This window comes from Leucopleurus acutus (genome assembly GCF_964270905.1).
Source record: "Leucopleurus acutus genome assembly, chromosome: 7".
NCBI classification, from domain to species: Eukaryota; Metazoa; Chordata; class Mammalia; order Artiodactyla; family Delphinidae; genus Leucopleurus; species Leucopleurus acutus.
This window is the reverse complement of record NC_139150.1, coordinates 100,045,373-100,058,157: the sequence shown is the minus strand read 5'-3', so window position 1 is coordinate 100,058,157 and position 12,785 is coordinate 100,045,373. Positions and strand designations below refer to the sequence as shown.

The following is a 12,785-nucleotide window of genomic DNA, read 5'->3' as shown; positions in this document are numbered from 1 at the left end:
ATACGCTCACAACCGTTCTGTACCCAGACCACCATTCTGTTCTTCGCTTTCGGGACAGTATTCAATAATTACGTGAGGGAGTCATCATTTTATTATAAAATGGGCTTTGTGTCAGAAGATTTTGCCCAACAGTAGGCTAGTGTTAAGTGTTCTGAGCACCTTTAAGATAGCCTGAGCTGAGCTACGATGTTCAGTAGATTAGGTGTATTAAATGTATTTTTGACTTAAGATATTTTCAGCTTATGATGGTTTTATCAGGATGTAACACCATCACAAGTTGAGGAAGATCTGTGTCTGTAAAGTGGGAGTTGTCCTGACCTACCTGTGAAGGTGACTGGGGACAGTCAAGTTAGACAATGCTTTTGAAAGTACTTTGTAAACTGTAAGCAAAAAACAAGGTGGGTGGGGGCTTCCCTGGTGGCGCAGTGGTTGAGAATCTGCCTGCCAATGCAGGGGACACGGGTTCGAGCCCTGGTCTGGGAAGATCCCACAAGCCGTGGGGCAACTAGGTCCGTGAGCCACAACTACTGAGCCTGCGCGTCTGGAGCCTGTGCTCCGCAACAAGAGAGGCTGCAACAGTGAGAGGCCCGCGCACTGCGATGAAGAGTGGCCCCCGCGCGCCGCAACTAGAGAAAGCCCTCGCACAGAAACGAAGACCCAACACAGCAAAAATAAATAAATTAATTAATTAATTTAAAAAAAAAAGATTCTTAAATAAAAATAAAAACAATGTGGGTGCTTAGCTTCTGGGTATGTCTACACTTGCCACTGCTCTGGGGAAGGGATAAAGATATCCCAAGGGAAGACAAGCCCTTATGCTGGGTTGAAGCTCATGGCCTCTGTCCTGGGAGGACCTGGCTGGGAACAAGGAGGTCCCCTGTTTTTCCAATTCTGGAACCCATTTCTGGGACAGAGAGGGGCCAGCCCGTACTGGGTGTACCTGCAGCTTTGATGGAAGACCTGCTGGTGGCACGCTGTCTGAGATCCGCAGCCTGCTGCACCTGGAAGGCCCTCAAGTCCTCCTCATCAAGGGCGATGTCCCCAAGGAAGGCAGCTGGAGAGAGAAGAGGCCGGGGCGAGTCAGTCCCCCCTTACCCAGCACTGAAAGCCCAGCCCTGTGGGCACAGCCCCTGGCCCCAGCAACTGTAATCCTCAAGTGCCTTCTGACGAAGGGGAAGGGACATGGGGGCTTTGAGGATCTCTAGGGAGACTCGTGATCATTTTTCAGTTGGAATCTCAGCAAAGCGGATGCCCACCCCCACCAGACTGTTAGCTACTGAAAGCCACAGTCGTGTCATTTATTCCATCATTCTTTAGCAAATGCTTAGTAAGCACCTACTGTGGGCCGGCGCTACTCCAGTGATTAGCAAGACAGAAGAGGTCCCTGCTCGCAGGAAACTGACCTTCAAAGAAACACAAGTAAACAAATACGGAGCTCGAGAATTCCAGGAAGGGATGGGTGCTACCAAGAAAATAAAAGGGGATGAGAGGACAGAGTGTCTACTTCGGGGGCCCATAACCTTAGCTTTGTGCTGAGCGTTTGGAATGCACTTAACAAATGCCATTTCAATTACACTGAGGGGAGTGATACTGAGGGGAGCCAGGACACCCGATGGGCTTGGAGGAAAAGGTTTAATAGTTCTCAAGTGATTCATATTCTGAGTCTCAGAGTCCCCTCTCTGGAGGAAGAAAGGCCTGGGGGAAAAGAACTCCGCTAATGGGACATTTTGATTTCTGGAGCTGGGTGGGTGAGGTTTCCAGAGGGATGGGTTAAACAGTCTATCTGCGTTTTGAGAAACAGAGGCCCTGGAGCTGAGCGCTTTGGAAGGAGCTCAGATGCAAGCTTCATGCTGGGCTGCTGTGGGGGAGGTGAGAGGCTGGGCTGGAGGTGGAGCAGAGAGCAGCCTCCCCCCAGCTCCACCCACAGTGACATCTGCTTCTCATCCCAAGAGCTACACAGGCCTGGTGGGCAGCGTTACACAAATTGTTTTAACCTTGAGGCCTTGCACACAGGTTTCTCCTCCCCAGATGGCCCATTGGGTGGACAGACACACACACACACACACACACACACACACACACACACACACACACACCCCTACTCATCAACACAGAATCAGACACATGGGCCAGTGTTCCTCCAGACACACGGTGACATCCACAGCCATGCTATAAAAGTCACAGAGACAACCCTGCACGCGCAAGCAGCACCATACCACCCCTTCTGGTGGGAGGCACTCAATAACGTTCGTTCAAGTGAAGGATCACGGCGATATGCTTTGGGCTTGCAAACACGTGCCCCAGACACACGCTCTTCTAGAGATGTGACCTGGAGCTGGATGGGCAGAATGCGGGAGTGACTTTAGCAGTTATCTAGGCCAACTTTCCATTTTACAGATGTGGAAACTGAAGCCCAGAAGGGCAATGATTTAACTGAGACCACGTTGCTAGTCACTACAAAGGCTGGATTTATAACTCGCGCCTCCTGATTCCCAGTCCAGTGCTCACTGCACTGAAGTTCATCTTCTTGCAGAACCCATATTCTAAATACTCACTCAGACACACACATCCACCAGAAAATACACACATCACAGACGGTCCTAAAACACACACGCAGAAGCTCCAACACACACAAACCCAACTGCAAGTTCCAAGCCCATTAAGCCAGTAATAGTAGCAAGAGTGACACCTTATGTAAATGTCTGTTGAAATTTACGTGGTGCTTTCCAGTTGACAAAGTGCTTTCATATTAATGAATTCATTAATCCTGGCCCACCAGGGACATGCCCATTAGGCCAAGCTCCACCCATACACTTGCCTAGGAGTGTCCCATTAAAAACTCTTGGAGAGATAAGATAGTGGCTAGCTTTGAGCCCACCTCCCTGACTTGAGAGATCAAAACACTTGGATGTGAGTGGGGAAATGACTTGGCCAAGGTCACCAGCTGGTAGGTGGCCCAGAAGTTCTTCCTCCACACGGGAAAGATTCTCTTATTGAAAACATCACCCTTGGCGGCCTGGGCTCAGCAACTGATGGGATAGCAATACAAGGCGCTTCTCAGCTGACGTGCAAGGGTGGCCTTAGCAAGGATATGGGAGGGTAGGTACACCCCACGGAGATGCTGGCGGGTCCTACGTGCCAGTGTTCATACGGGCACTCATGTCCCACGTGAATGCCCTCACGCCTCTGCTCACTTTGCACCTTTGCACAGACGCTGTACTGCCAGGCTCACACAGCCACACCCGCAGACATCACCAAGTACACACGTGGCTGGACATTTAGACTCATCTTCAGACATAGCTGCAAACAGCAAGGTCTTTGGAGTCAGACAGACCTGTCTTTGAGTCCCAGCTTGACTACTTCTCACTGACAGGTCATATGAACTCTTCTAAACCTCAATTTTCTCCTATATAAAAAAGGAACAAATAAAAGAATCTGTCTCCCGGGATTACTGCACGAAATAAGGCATGGAAATGAAGCATCTAGCACGAAGCCTGGAGCACAGTAAGAAGCCACAGAATGGCCACTGTTAATATCGCCCCAATAGTAGCCCTATAATCTCAAGTTCACCTCTCTACTTTCAAGAGCATAGAGTTTTCACCCACACTGGCCTCCTGGCTGAGTGAGGCCCCCAGGTGCTCAGAAGCAGAAACTTAAATTCCAAGTACAGAGGCCACAGAACTGTGTTGGCCTGCGGGACCCAGGCGGTGTGGAGGACAGGGTGAGCGGAAGGTGGGCCAAGCTCTGGGCTAGCCTAGCCGTGGAGCTCACTGTCAGCAGTGCCCTGTGGTGGGAATGTCATGACTGAAGAATGCGTGGGAACTGAGGGGGGAGGGGAGAGATGGGGGTAGGCAGGAGAGCCTGATGGCCAGGAGCTGGGCCTGAAAGCCCTCTTCATTTGGGATGCCCTCCGGGGAAGCTAGGGAATCTGGATCCTGGAGAGTCCAGGATGCCCCTCCTTACCAGGAAGGAAGCCCTGGGTCAGGGTCAAGGTCAGGATAGTAGTTGTTTTCAACACAGGATCAAAAGTTTTTGTTTTGTTTTCCATGTAAACCAGCCAGGAGCACTTATGGCTGCTCCATAGCCAGTTCCCCCAGCCCCGACACACACACACACACCCGCCCCCCAGCAGGAGAGGAAAGAAGAGAGTAAGCAGCGCATCCTTCAGGTCAGCCTCCTCACTGCAGTCTCCTCCCCTTTTAGGGGGAGGGAGAGGAGGCTGGCTGGTGTGACGGAGCCCCAAAGCCATGTGTACCAGGCATACTACGCATGTCCCATTACACAGATGCAAGCTTCTTGCTGGGGGAGGACATGCTTAAGCTCCTGCAAGTGTTTGCGTGTACTTAATCACAGGTGTACATTTACACACAGGTGCACATTTGCACATGCACTTACATGTACTCAGGGGTACCAACATGCACAGTTGAACAGACTTGCCCATAAAGCAGGGGCACACCCACAAACGTACAAAAAACGCACTCTTGACTACTTCCCTGTGTAAGCCCTAGTGTTTTCAAACACACAAAGAACTGCACGTGCATACCCCATTTCACAGGCTACACCCCCAGAAGGAGAGCGGCACCTTTAGAAATGGAGAAGGGAGAGGAGAGAAAGAGAGATTAGCTGATTCCCCTAGCTATCCTTAGGGGGTAAGCTTTAGTGGCCTGAGGAGTGACACGTTCTACTCCCTCCCCTCCCCCAATATCTTCTCCCCAAATCCCTGGAGAAACTAGAATTATTGGGAGTTCCTTCTTCTGGGGGAGTCCCATCGGTCCCCCTCCATCTGGAGCCCAGGGAGATTGTAAGACTTTTCCTCCTCCCTTGGGGCACCTAAAAGAGAAGGTGACTCATGGAGCAGGGGTATAGGTGGGTGGGTGACTCATTCAGCATGTCTGGAGGGGGAATGTGGTCTGGCAAGAGAAGGAATTGTTTCTCAACCTCTGGAGCTGATAACCTACTCCTCTGAGGTCCCCTGAAGTCCAAACCTGGGCTACAAAGCCCCTGGGATGAGGATGCTGACAAAGGCTGGTGAGCTACTGGCCCCACTCACCTCCCCAAAGCAGACCTCTGAGCTGCCAGGTGAGGCTGCAGTAAGGTCCTTGCTGGCCCAGGAGAATCCCCGTGGGCTTCTCTGCTGATGGGAGCAGCTGTGTCCCAACTCCTGCCTCTAGGGTCCCTCCCAGAGTCCTGAGTCATCTGGGGCAGCCAAATGGAACTGGGAATCTTAGGGAAGGATTCCCCTGATGGTTCGGCATCCCAACGTACAAGAAATCAGGGCTGACTCGCAATCTCCCTGGGAGAGAGAGAGAGGGCTTGGTGGAACCAGCTCTGAGCACACACAGGCCAGCTTGGCTTCCTGCCCGTTGTTCTGGTCTTGTCCAGAAGATCCAGGCACCTCTCCAGGGTATCAAGGGTCTTAACTTTGTCCTTACTGCAACAGTAAACCATCACTCTGATGGTAATAACAAGAGGTGACCTCAGATGAAGAGGCCCCGCTCTCCTGAGACATCACAGGGGAGCCAGGGAGTCAATGGGGCTTTCATTCTTGGTCCTCCACGTGCAAGGAGGAGGACAGGAAGAGGAGAGAGCTGGAGAGCATCAAGTGGGTAGAGGAGCAGGGAGAGCCAGGTGCGTCCAAAGGAAGTAAAGCCAGACACGCCTGCCACTGCCACCTCCCGCATCTGGAGGGCAGGGCTCAGAGGGGGCAAGAGGTGAAGGCAGGCAGGAGAGGTTAACACAAACAGAGGAAAGAGCCTGGGGACCTGAGGCCTGAGGGTGTTGGTGTGGGGTCTTAGGAGTCAGGCCGGAGGGAGGCAGGGCTGCACCAGTCACACCCAGGAGGGAAGCCTGGTCTGACCCTGAATCTTGGCCTTGTCAGGCCCTCCTGGCCACCCCCAGGCCTGGCCCAGCTCCCCACGAGCCCCACAGGCTGGAGAACTTTCTCGAGTCCTCATTTGAAGTTCCAGCTCAGCTAGCCCCACCCTTCCATGAAATCTGAGACTGGGGATAGAGCCCTCAGCCTCCCACTGCTCAAACCCCTCCAATTTCCAACTGGTAGTGAAATACATCAGATTGGCTTCCTACCTATTCTTTAAGACCTTGCCCAGCCCTCCTTCTCCACAAAGACCTCCCCAAACTTCCCAGCTTGCTGTGATCACTGTTTCTCTGCCACCACTACCACCAGGGCTGCAGAGGGGAAAGAGGCTCCTTGAGCCTTTCGGGCTTTCCCTCCTTGGTTTGCGCAGTTGGTTATGTCCACGTGTGTCTTGTGCTCCTTTTAGACTGTAAGCTCCTTGAGGGCAGGGGCCATGACTTATAATTCTCTGTATCTCCCACAACATCAAGGCCAGGGCCTGGCACCTCTTAGGCATTTAGTAAATGTAGACCAGTTGAATGAATAAGTGACACCAGGATGGGGTTAGGGAGACACTCCCTTCTCCTGAAAACCAAGCCTATTCCCTCAGAAAAAAATGAAGTCAGAGCGTGAGGCACAGAAAACAGGGGGTAGGCCACCAACATTTATTTAGTGCTTACTGAGTGGTATGCTCTCATATGCATTTTATATATGTTCTCACATATAATCCTTACCACCAACTCTACGGGGAATCGGAGAATCGTATTATCAGTTCCATTTTACAGGTGAGGAAAGCAAAGTTCAGAGATGATAATTACCATTCCCAAGATGCTACAGCTAATGAGTTGTGTGTCCAGGATTGAGAGCTAGGTCTGCCTGCCTCCAAAGCCCACGCTCTGTCCACTTAGCCTCATGTCCACCCCAAGCTCAGCAAGAAAGATGGAGGCTAATGTCTGGCTTGCTCACAGCCCAGCAGGGGTGGAGGAGGAAGGGCTGAGGGACTGGCTTTTCCTCCTCGCACTGGAAGGACTCTTATTCCTGCAGTTTGCTCTGATCCATCACCCAAAGAGGGGTCCCCCGGGTCACGACCAGAGCAACCTGCGCCCCAACACCTCATGCTCCACACAGGCACTTCTAGAACTCCAGGCACTGTGCCACTGCCCTGGCTCTGGCTATGTGGAGACGGTCTGAAGTCAGAGGCAGGAAGTCGAGGAAAGGTTCTGATATCTTATACCCTGTGTGTTCTCTTGTCCCAGGCAGCCTGTCAGGGTCATCCGATCAGGCAAACGGCTGGAGTGCATGACCATCTGGTCACTCTGTGTGGTGGGGAGGAGGGGGAATCCCTCTGGGCCCAGCAGGAGTGAAAGGGTTACACGGGGTCTTCATGGACAAAGAACACACACACACACACACACACACACACACACACACACACACACACACACACACACTCACTCCGGGGCCCTGACCTGGACTAATTAGCCTCCAGTGTCTGCGGGACACAGAGGACTGATATACAGTATCTGAGTTCTCTGTTTTTCCCCTTTCCACCCCACTTGGCCTTAGTAGGTCCTCTGGCACACGGGCAGAAGTTAACTTCCTGTCCTGGGCTGGCTTCTCTAACTTTGACAGCTGTCTCTGAGGTCAGAAACCTGCTGCCGCTGGTGGGGAACATGGGATTCCCAGTGGGCATGATCTCAGAGGATCCGTTGAAAAACTTTCTTCTTCCACTTGCTGGGTGGGGGCCTCAGGAGACCTGCTCCTTGGAGATACAGGCCTCCCTGAACCCAGCGGGACAGACGTGCAGCCCCCGGGCAGCCTAGACAGACAGGCTGGAAAACACCAGTGTGCTGGATGGAGCCCGGGATGGGGGAGAAGGGAAAAGTGCACACACACACACACACACACACACACACACAGAGGAGTTTGGCCGGAAAAGTTTCCAGTAGAAGGAAAAGCCTCCTTGGCAGCAGGTTTCTCCTGGGACCCAGGCAGGAATCCTCTGGGAGAGACCAGAGACAGCCACGGCAGCTCCCACCAACAGCAGCAAAACTTCAGTCCCTAAAAGTCCCCCAAACTTCCCCCTCCCTCTCTCCCTCTTTCTTTTGTTCCCCACTGCATTGCCAACCAGGCAGCTCCCGGCTTCCCACACCGGACTGTCCTCCCCCAACCCCGAACCCTCAGCAGCCCGCGCCTCCCTCCCAGCCCCGGCCCGCCCGCGCCCGACCCGGGCGCCCCGGGACCGGCCGGTGGGGTGGGGGGCGCCTACCCGCCTTGCAGGGGTCTTTGTAGTTGAGGGGCTCCGCGTCGTCCTCCTCCCCCAGGTCATAGGTGTAGTCGGCCAAGTCGAGCTGCCGGCCCGGGCGCGCGAGCAGGAGCAGCCAGAGCAGCAGCGGCAGCGGCGGGCGGGCCACGCCGGGCATGCTGGCGGGCGCGGCGGCGGCGGACGCGGTGGCGGCGGTGGCGGCGGCGGCGGCGGGTCGCGCCCGGACGCGGGAGCGGACGAGAGGGGAAGCGGAGGACTGGCGGCGAGGGGAGGGCGCTCCCGGCCGCCCGCTCTCCCCCCGCGCTCTCCCTACCTCTTCCCCTTCCCTCTCCTCGCCCTCCCTCCTTCCTGTCTCCCGCCCCCTCTCCGGCCCGGCTTCTCAGCTCTCCCTTCCCTTCTTTCCGTCTCTTTCCTTCTCTCCCTCCCTCCCTCTCCCCCTCTTTAGGGAAATGAGCTCGCTGGAGGGCGGGTTTTCGCCTGGAGCTCGGCCCCCCTCGGGGCCGGGACCGTGCTCGGCCGGGCCGGGACGTGCGCCAGCCGGAGGCGGGGAGGGTGTAGAGCCGGCCGGCCGGGAGGGGGCTCGGGAGGCGCGGGGAGCGGGGCGGCGGGGCCGGGGAGGGGGCTCCGGGCGCCGGGCCCCGGGGCGTTCGGCCCGGCGCCCGTCCCGGGCCGCGGAACACGCCGTCGGGTCAATCGTGCCGCCTCCGCCTCGCTCCGTTCCCCCGATTTTGGGCCGTGTTTCCCCGCCTGCGGCTCTCGCACTCTGCCTTTCTCGGACCCTCGCGCTCTCCCATCTCGGTCCCTGTGCCTCTAGTTCTGTCCTGTCTCTCGCCGTCTCCGTCTCGCTCCCTCCCTCGGGAGACGCCACTGGAGGGCGCCTGAAGCCCGCGGATTGCTCCCCAGTCCCCTCGCCTCATCACCCTGGGACCGGGGGAGAATGGGAAAGCCCGCTTGGCGTGCCCAAGGCCCTAGCCTTCCCCTGGCTGGCCCCCACCAAGCGCGGGACTGAGGCATGTGAGAGGATAGACGAGGTACACCCTTCGTTTTTCAATCAGGCTGCTTTATTCTTTGGTGTAGGAACCCCCTTGGGTCCTGGGAGCTGCTTCTCCTCTGCCCACCTCTCCCCACAACTCCCATTTCTCCAGGACCAGTCCCAGTGGTACTGGCAGGAGCGGCTTCCTGCCTGTCTGCACAAGACCCTTTGCTCCTGGAGCTTTGCTGTCCCTTGCTGAGGCCCTGCGAAGCAAAGGAACACTGTTTATTACGTGAGGGAGAGGGACGTGGGGTGGTGGTGTCTGTGAACCTTCCCTCCCCTGAGCTCTGTAGGTGACCCCGCCTCCGTGGTTCCCGCAGTGCCTGGTCAGCTGACATGACCATCCTGGGCCACTGTTGCTCCAGTGCCCTGGAGGTCACACCTGCTCACCTGATGGGTCCTAGATGTAGTAGAGGGGCACCTCGCCACACAGGGTGCTCATGGTGCTGCCCAGGAAGGCCAGGTCCCCAGAGGATGCCAAGCTGGCGTCACGGCCCTCCTCCTGGCCCAGCTTAGAGGTAGGTACTGAGGGCTCGGCCTGGAAAGAGCACCTGATTTGGAGGCTGGGAACTGAGTTTCTGTCTCACCTGCGGCCCTTATTGTGGGACCTCAGGTGTGTCAGGCAATCTCTCTGAGTAAAGAAGGGGCTGTGCTGGAGTCAGAAGCCCCCAGGGGGTGTGTGGGCTCAGCTGAGGCCAGCAGCTTGGCTGTGGGGTGGGGATGGTAAGTGGGTAGGAAAGGTTTGGTGCAGGGGAATCCCAGGAGGGCATTCACCTGGCAGTCCACGATGAGCAGCGCTTTACAGGTGACAAAGAACCATCATCTTCAATGCTCCTCATAGCAGCTCTGGGAGGGAGACAGCCCACTCTTTCTTACCCACACACCCACCTGGAAGTTCTGGAATTTTCTAGTGAGAGCCTCAAGACTTGGGATGCTCTGCGGAGCCATCTTCATGACGTAGCAGCAGGTTCCCGGGGCTGGCTTGTAGGCAATCAGGAGCTGGGCACAGGAACCCCAGAGTTGGTTCGGGAAGGCGCTGCCTAGCTCACTCCTAACTCTGGTCCTTGGCCATCTCCCTCTAGGTTGGGGACGGGAGGGAGTCATACTGGAATCTAGGGCTCAGGCAAAAGTGCTGGGGGGGGGGGGAGAGGTGGACATGTACGAGTCCACAGCTGCAGAGGTCTAGCACAGTGTAGCCCTAGGGTCAAGAGGTCCAGGCACACCCACCCTCTGGTAGTCATACACCGCGATGCCAGTGGAGCCAATGGAGAAGGTGGCAGTGGTTCCCACATGCTCACTCAGGGCCAGGCGTTGCTGGGCTTCCGGCCCCGCGATGCTCATCTCTAGGACCTAGGGGAGGGCATAGTGCTGCCTGGCATTCCTCTTTCCCCACTCATCATGCCCACTCTCAGTCCCCTTTACTCAAATGCAATTTTTTTCTTCCCTGGGAGCTCAGAGAGGCCAAGTGGAACCAGGTGCTGGAGGGAACAGGTCATCCCACCGTGGGGCAGGGGCCTGGTGAAAAAGCCCAGGCCAGGTTTGCCACCCTGTTCCCACCTCTGTCCTTCCCTGAGGTGCCACTTGCCTCCTCCCCTCTTTCCCCTTGGGCAATTTGCTATCTGCCCACCCCATCTCAGGGCCTTTGTCTGGCCTGCCCTGTACCCACTGCCCACCCCATCCCAGGCCTGCTCACCATCTCAGTATGTTTCTGGCTCATGTAAAGAGCCATGAGCAGGGCCCCAACAATCACCACGACAACAAGGACCACGACCACGATGAGAAGGCGTTTGATCTTCCCAAGACAGGGGATTCGGAACCGGTCCCCAGGGACTGCTGAGTAGTCCTGTCGTGGTGGGGCAGGGAGGGAGACAGGTGTGAAGTCATGAGGATGCCCTTTCTTCTCCCTGCACAGCCAGGACACCTTCCCACACTCTCCCGAGGCTGAACAACCAATGCTATGGACATGCAGAGAAGGGCTGAGGAGATCGGAGAAGGCTTCCTGGAGGCGGGGGCCTGGATTCCCATAGATGCTTAGAAGTGAGGTCTGGCTTGGAGACACCCAAGAGAGACTGTTTCACCAGTCTCATCTCCTGCTGTTTCCTCCAGACCTCTGGCATCCCAACCATGCCCAGTCCCTCTCTGTCCTGCCCCCGCCCCCCATCCATGCCTTTATGCATACTATCCCTTCTTTCTGCAATGCCTTCCTTCTTCTCAAGCTGGTGAGCTCCAACTAGTTCCTCTGGAGCCAGCTCAAATGTTATTTTCAAAGCGAAGCTTCCTGTGATCTCCTGAGTAGTAGCTCCTTACCCAGTGCTTTCTACAGCCCTTTTCACTGACCCCTGTGGTGACTCACGGCCCCTCATATGGGAATTAGTGGCTGACGAGTCTATCTCTCCAAGGGTCTCTGTCTTAGTGTATGGTGTCCTTATCTTGATTTAGCACAGTCCTAAGTTAGTTGAGTGAATGAATCCGGATGAGGAAACAGGCCCAGAGGTTGGAGGAGGTAGGGCCCACTACACACAGATACACTCCCGCATACATGCACACACACACGATCAAACTCACCGGCGGGCTCTCCATCAGGACCTCTTTGCTGCCCACATCCATCTCACGGTAGACACCTTCCCCTCCTCATCTCCAAGTGTGACTAGGGTCTTATATGTGCCAGGAGAGAGAGGGGGCAGAGGTGAAAGACCCAGCCCCTGTCTGCCAGCCAAGCCCTCAGCTTTGAAGCCTGTTTGTTCCTGGTCCTCCAGAGCCGAGGCCCCGATAAGCTAGCTGCAAGAGTACCTAAGGGCCCTTGGCGCTGGCGCATGAGTCCTCTTGGCCCCAGCAAGAGCAAAGCTAGGTAAGGTGAGCCAACCTGCCCTTGGGCGATCTACACCTCTCAGCGTGGGTGTCTTGCTGGCGCCTGCCCCTGCAGTCCTTTGGCTTTTCCTGATCTTCTGCCAGGCTGAACCTCTTAGGCAACCAAGGGTCTGACCCAATGGGTCCACCACATTTCCCCACAGAATTTCCCCTAAGCATAGGGCTGGGCTCCAGGAAGGGGAGCCCCTGTGGACCCGCAGGGACAGTACTAAAGGCACGGGGTGCTTTGGCATCAGTGTGGGCGTTCATAAATGGTTCATAAATTCTCTGAGAGCATCAGATTTTCACTTCAAGTATCTGCCTCACCTCCTCCCACACATTTCGTACCTAACCTCAGACATGCCCCCAGTCATTCTTGCCCAGATTCTGAACACTGTCCCCTCTGGTTATAAATGCTTACTAACACACAGTTTTTCTTTCTTTGGCATAGGCTTGTTCGTAAGCTGAAGGCTTTTTTTTTTTTTTCTAACCTGCTTTTACTTTTATTTGCATTTATTTTATGCTGAATTTATTTCCAGACCATATGTTTTTGTTTCTTCAGTTTCTTCTGGGACAGCTTTCTCTTCTGTGCAACCTCCTCTTCGGGTTTAGGAACAATCTGCTCTTTTTTTTAGGGAGGATCATCTCCATGTGGCGGGGGGTGTCCTATAGGGGTTAATCCGACCGTGAGCTCTGTGAAGTCCTGTGCTACATCGTGGGGGCTTGTTCACCTGCATGTGCTTGATGACCAGAGAATCCACATCTAAACCCTTCAGTTCAGCATC

At 55.3% G+C, this 12,785-nt stretch overlaps 2 protein-coding genes across 3 annotated transcripts in view; both read right to left on the bottom strand.

Annotated features, from left to right (window-relative positions):
* Nucleotides 1–8,411, bottom strand: part of BMP1 (bone morphogenetic protein 1) — a 40,117-nt gene extending 31,706 nt beyond the window's left edge. For both annotated transcript variants that reach the window (XM_082842060.1, XM_082842061.1), the window contains exons 1-2: nucleotides 8,124–8,411; nucleotides 941–1,054 (exon numbers count right to left, since the gene is read on the bottom strand). In XM_082842060.1, coding sequence (XP_082698186.1) covers nucleotides 941–1,054; nucleotides 8,124–8,277 — 268 coding nt within the window. In that variant the 5' untranslated portion in view covers nucleotides 8,278–8,411. The remainder of the gene's footprint in view (nucleotides 1–940; nucleotides 1,055–8,123) is intronic.
* A 748-nt stretch (nucleotides 8,412–9,159) lies between these two features.
* SFTPC (surfactant protein C) lies at nucleotides 9,160–11,833 on the bottom strand. The gene is made up of 6 exons (XM_082842715.1): nucleotides 11,719–11,833; nucleotides 10,847–10,996; nucleotides 10,381–10,503; nucleotides 10,042–10,152; nucleotides 9,544–9,691; nucleotides 9,160–9,356 (listed from the first exon to the last, which is right to left on the bottom strand). The coding sequence occupies exons 1-5, from the start codon at nucleotides 11,758–11,760 to the stop codon at nucleotides 9,554–9,556; spliced, it is 564 nt and encodes a 187-aa protein (XP_082698841.1). The 5' UTR covers nucleotides 11,761–11,833; the 3' UTR covers nucleotides 9,160–9,356; nucleotides 9,544–9,553.
* Nucleotides 11,834–12,785: the final 952 nt, after the last annotated feature.

Coding starts and splice junctions, on each gene's coding strand:
- SFTPC (XM_082842715.1), bottom strand. CDS start 11,760: ATGGATGTGGGCAGCAAAGAGGTCCTGATGGAGAGCCCGCCG. Junction 10,997..11,718: donor TCCTGATGGAGAGCCCGCCG/GTGAGTTTGATC, acceptor CCACCACGACAG/GACTACTCAGCAGTCCCTGG. Junction 9,692..10,041: donor GAAAATTCCAGAACTTCCAG/GTGGGTGTGTGG, acceptor TGCTCTTTCCAG/GCCGAGCCCTCAGTACCTAC.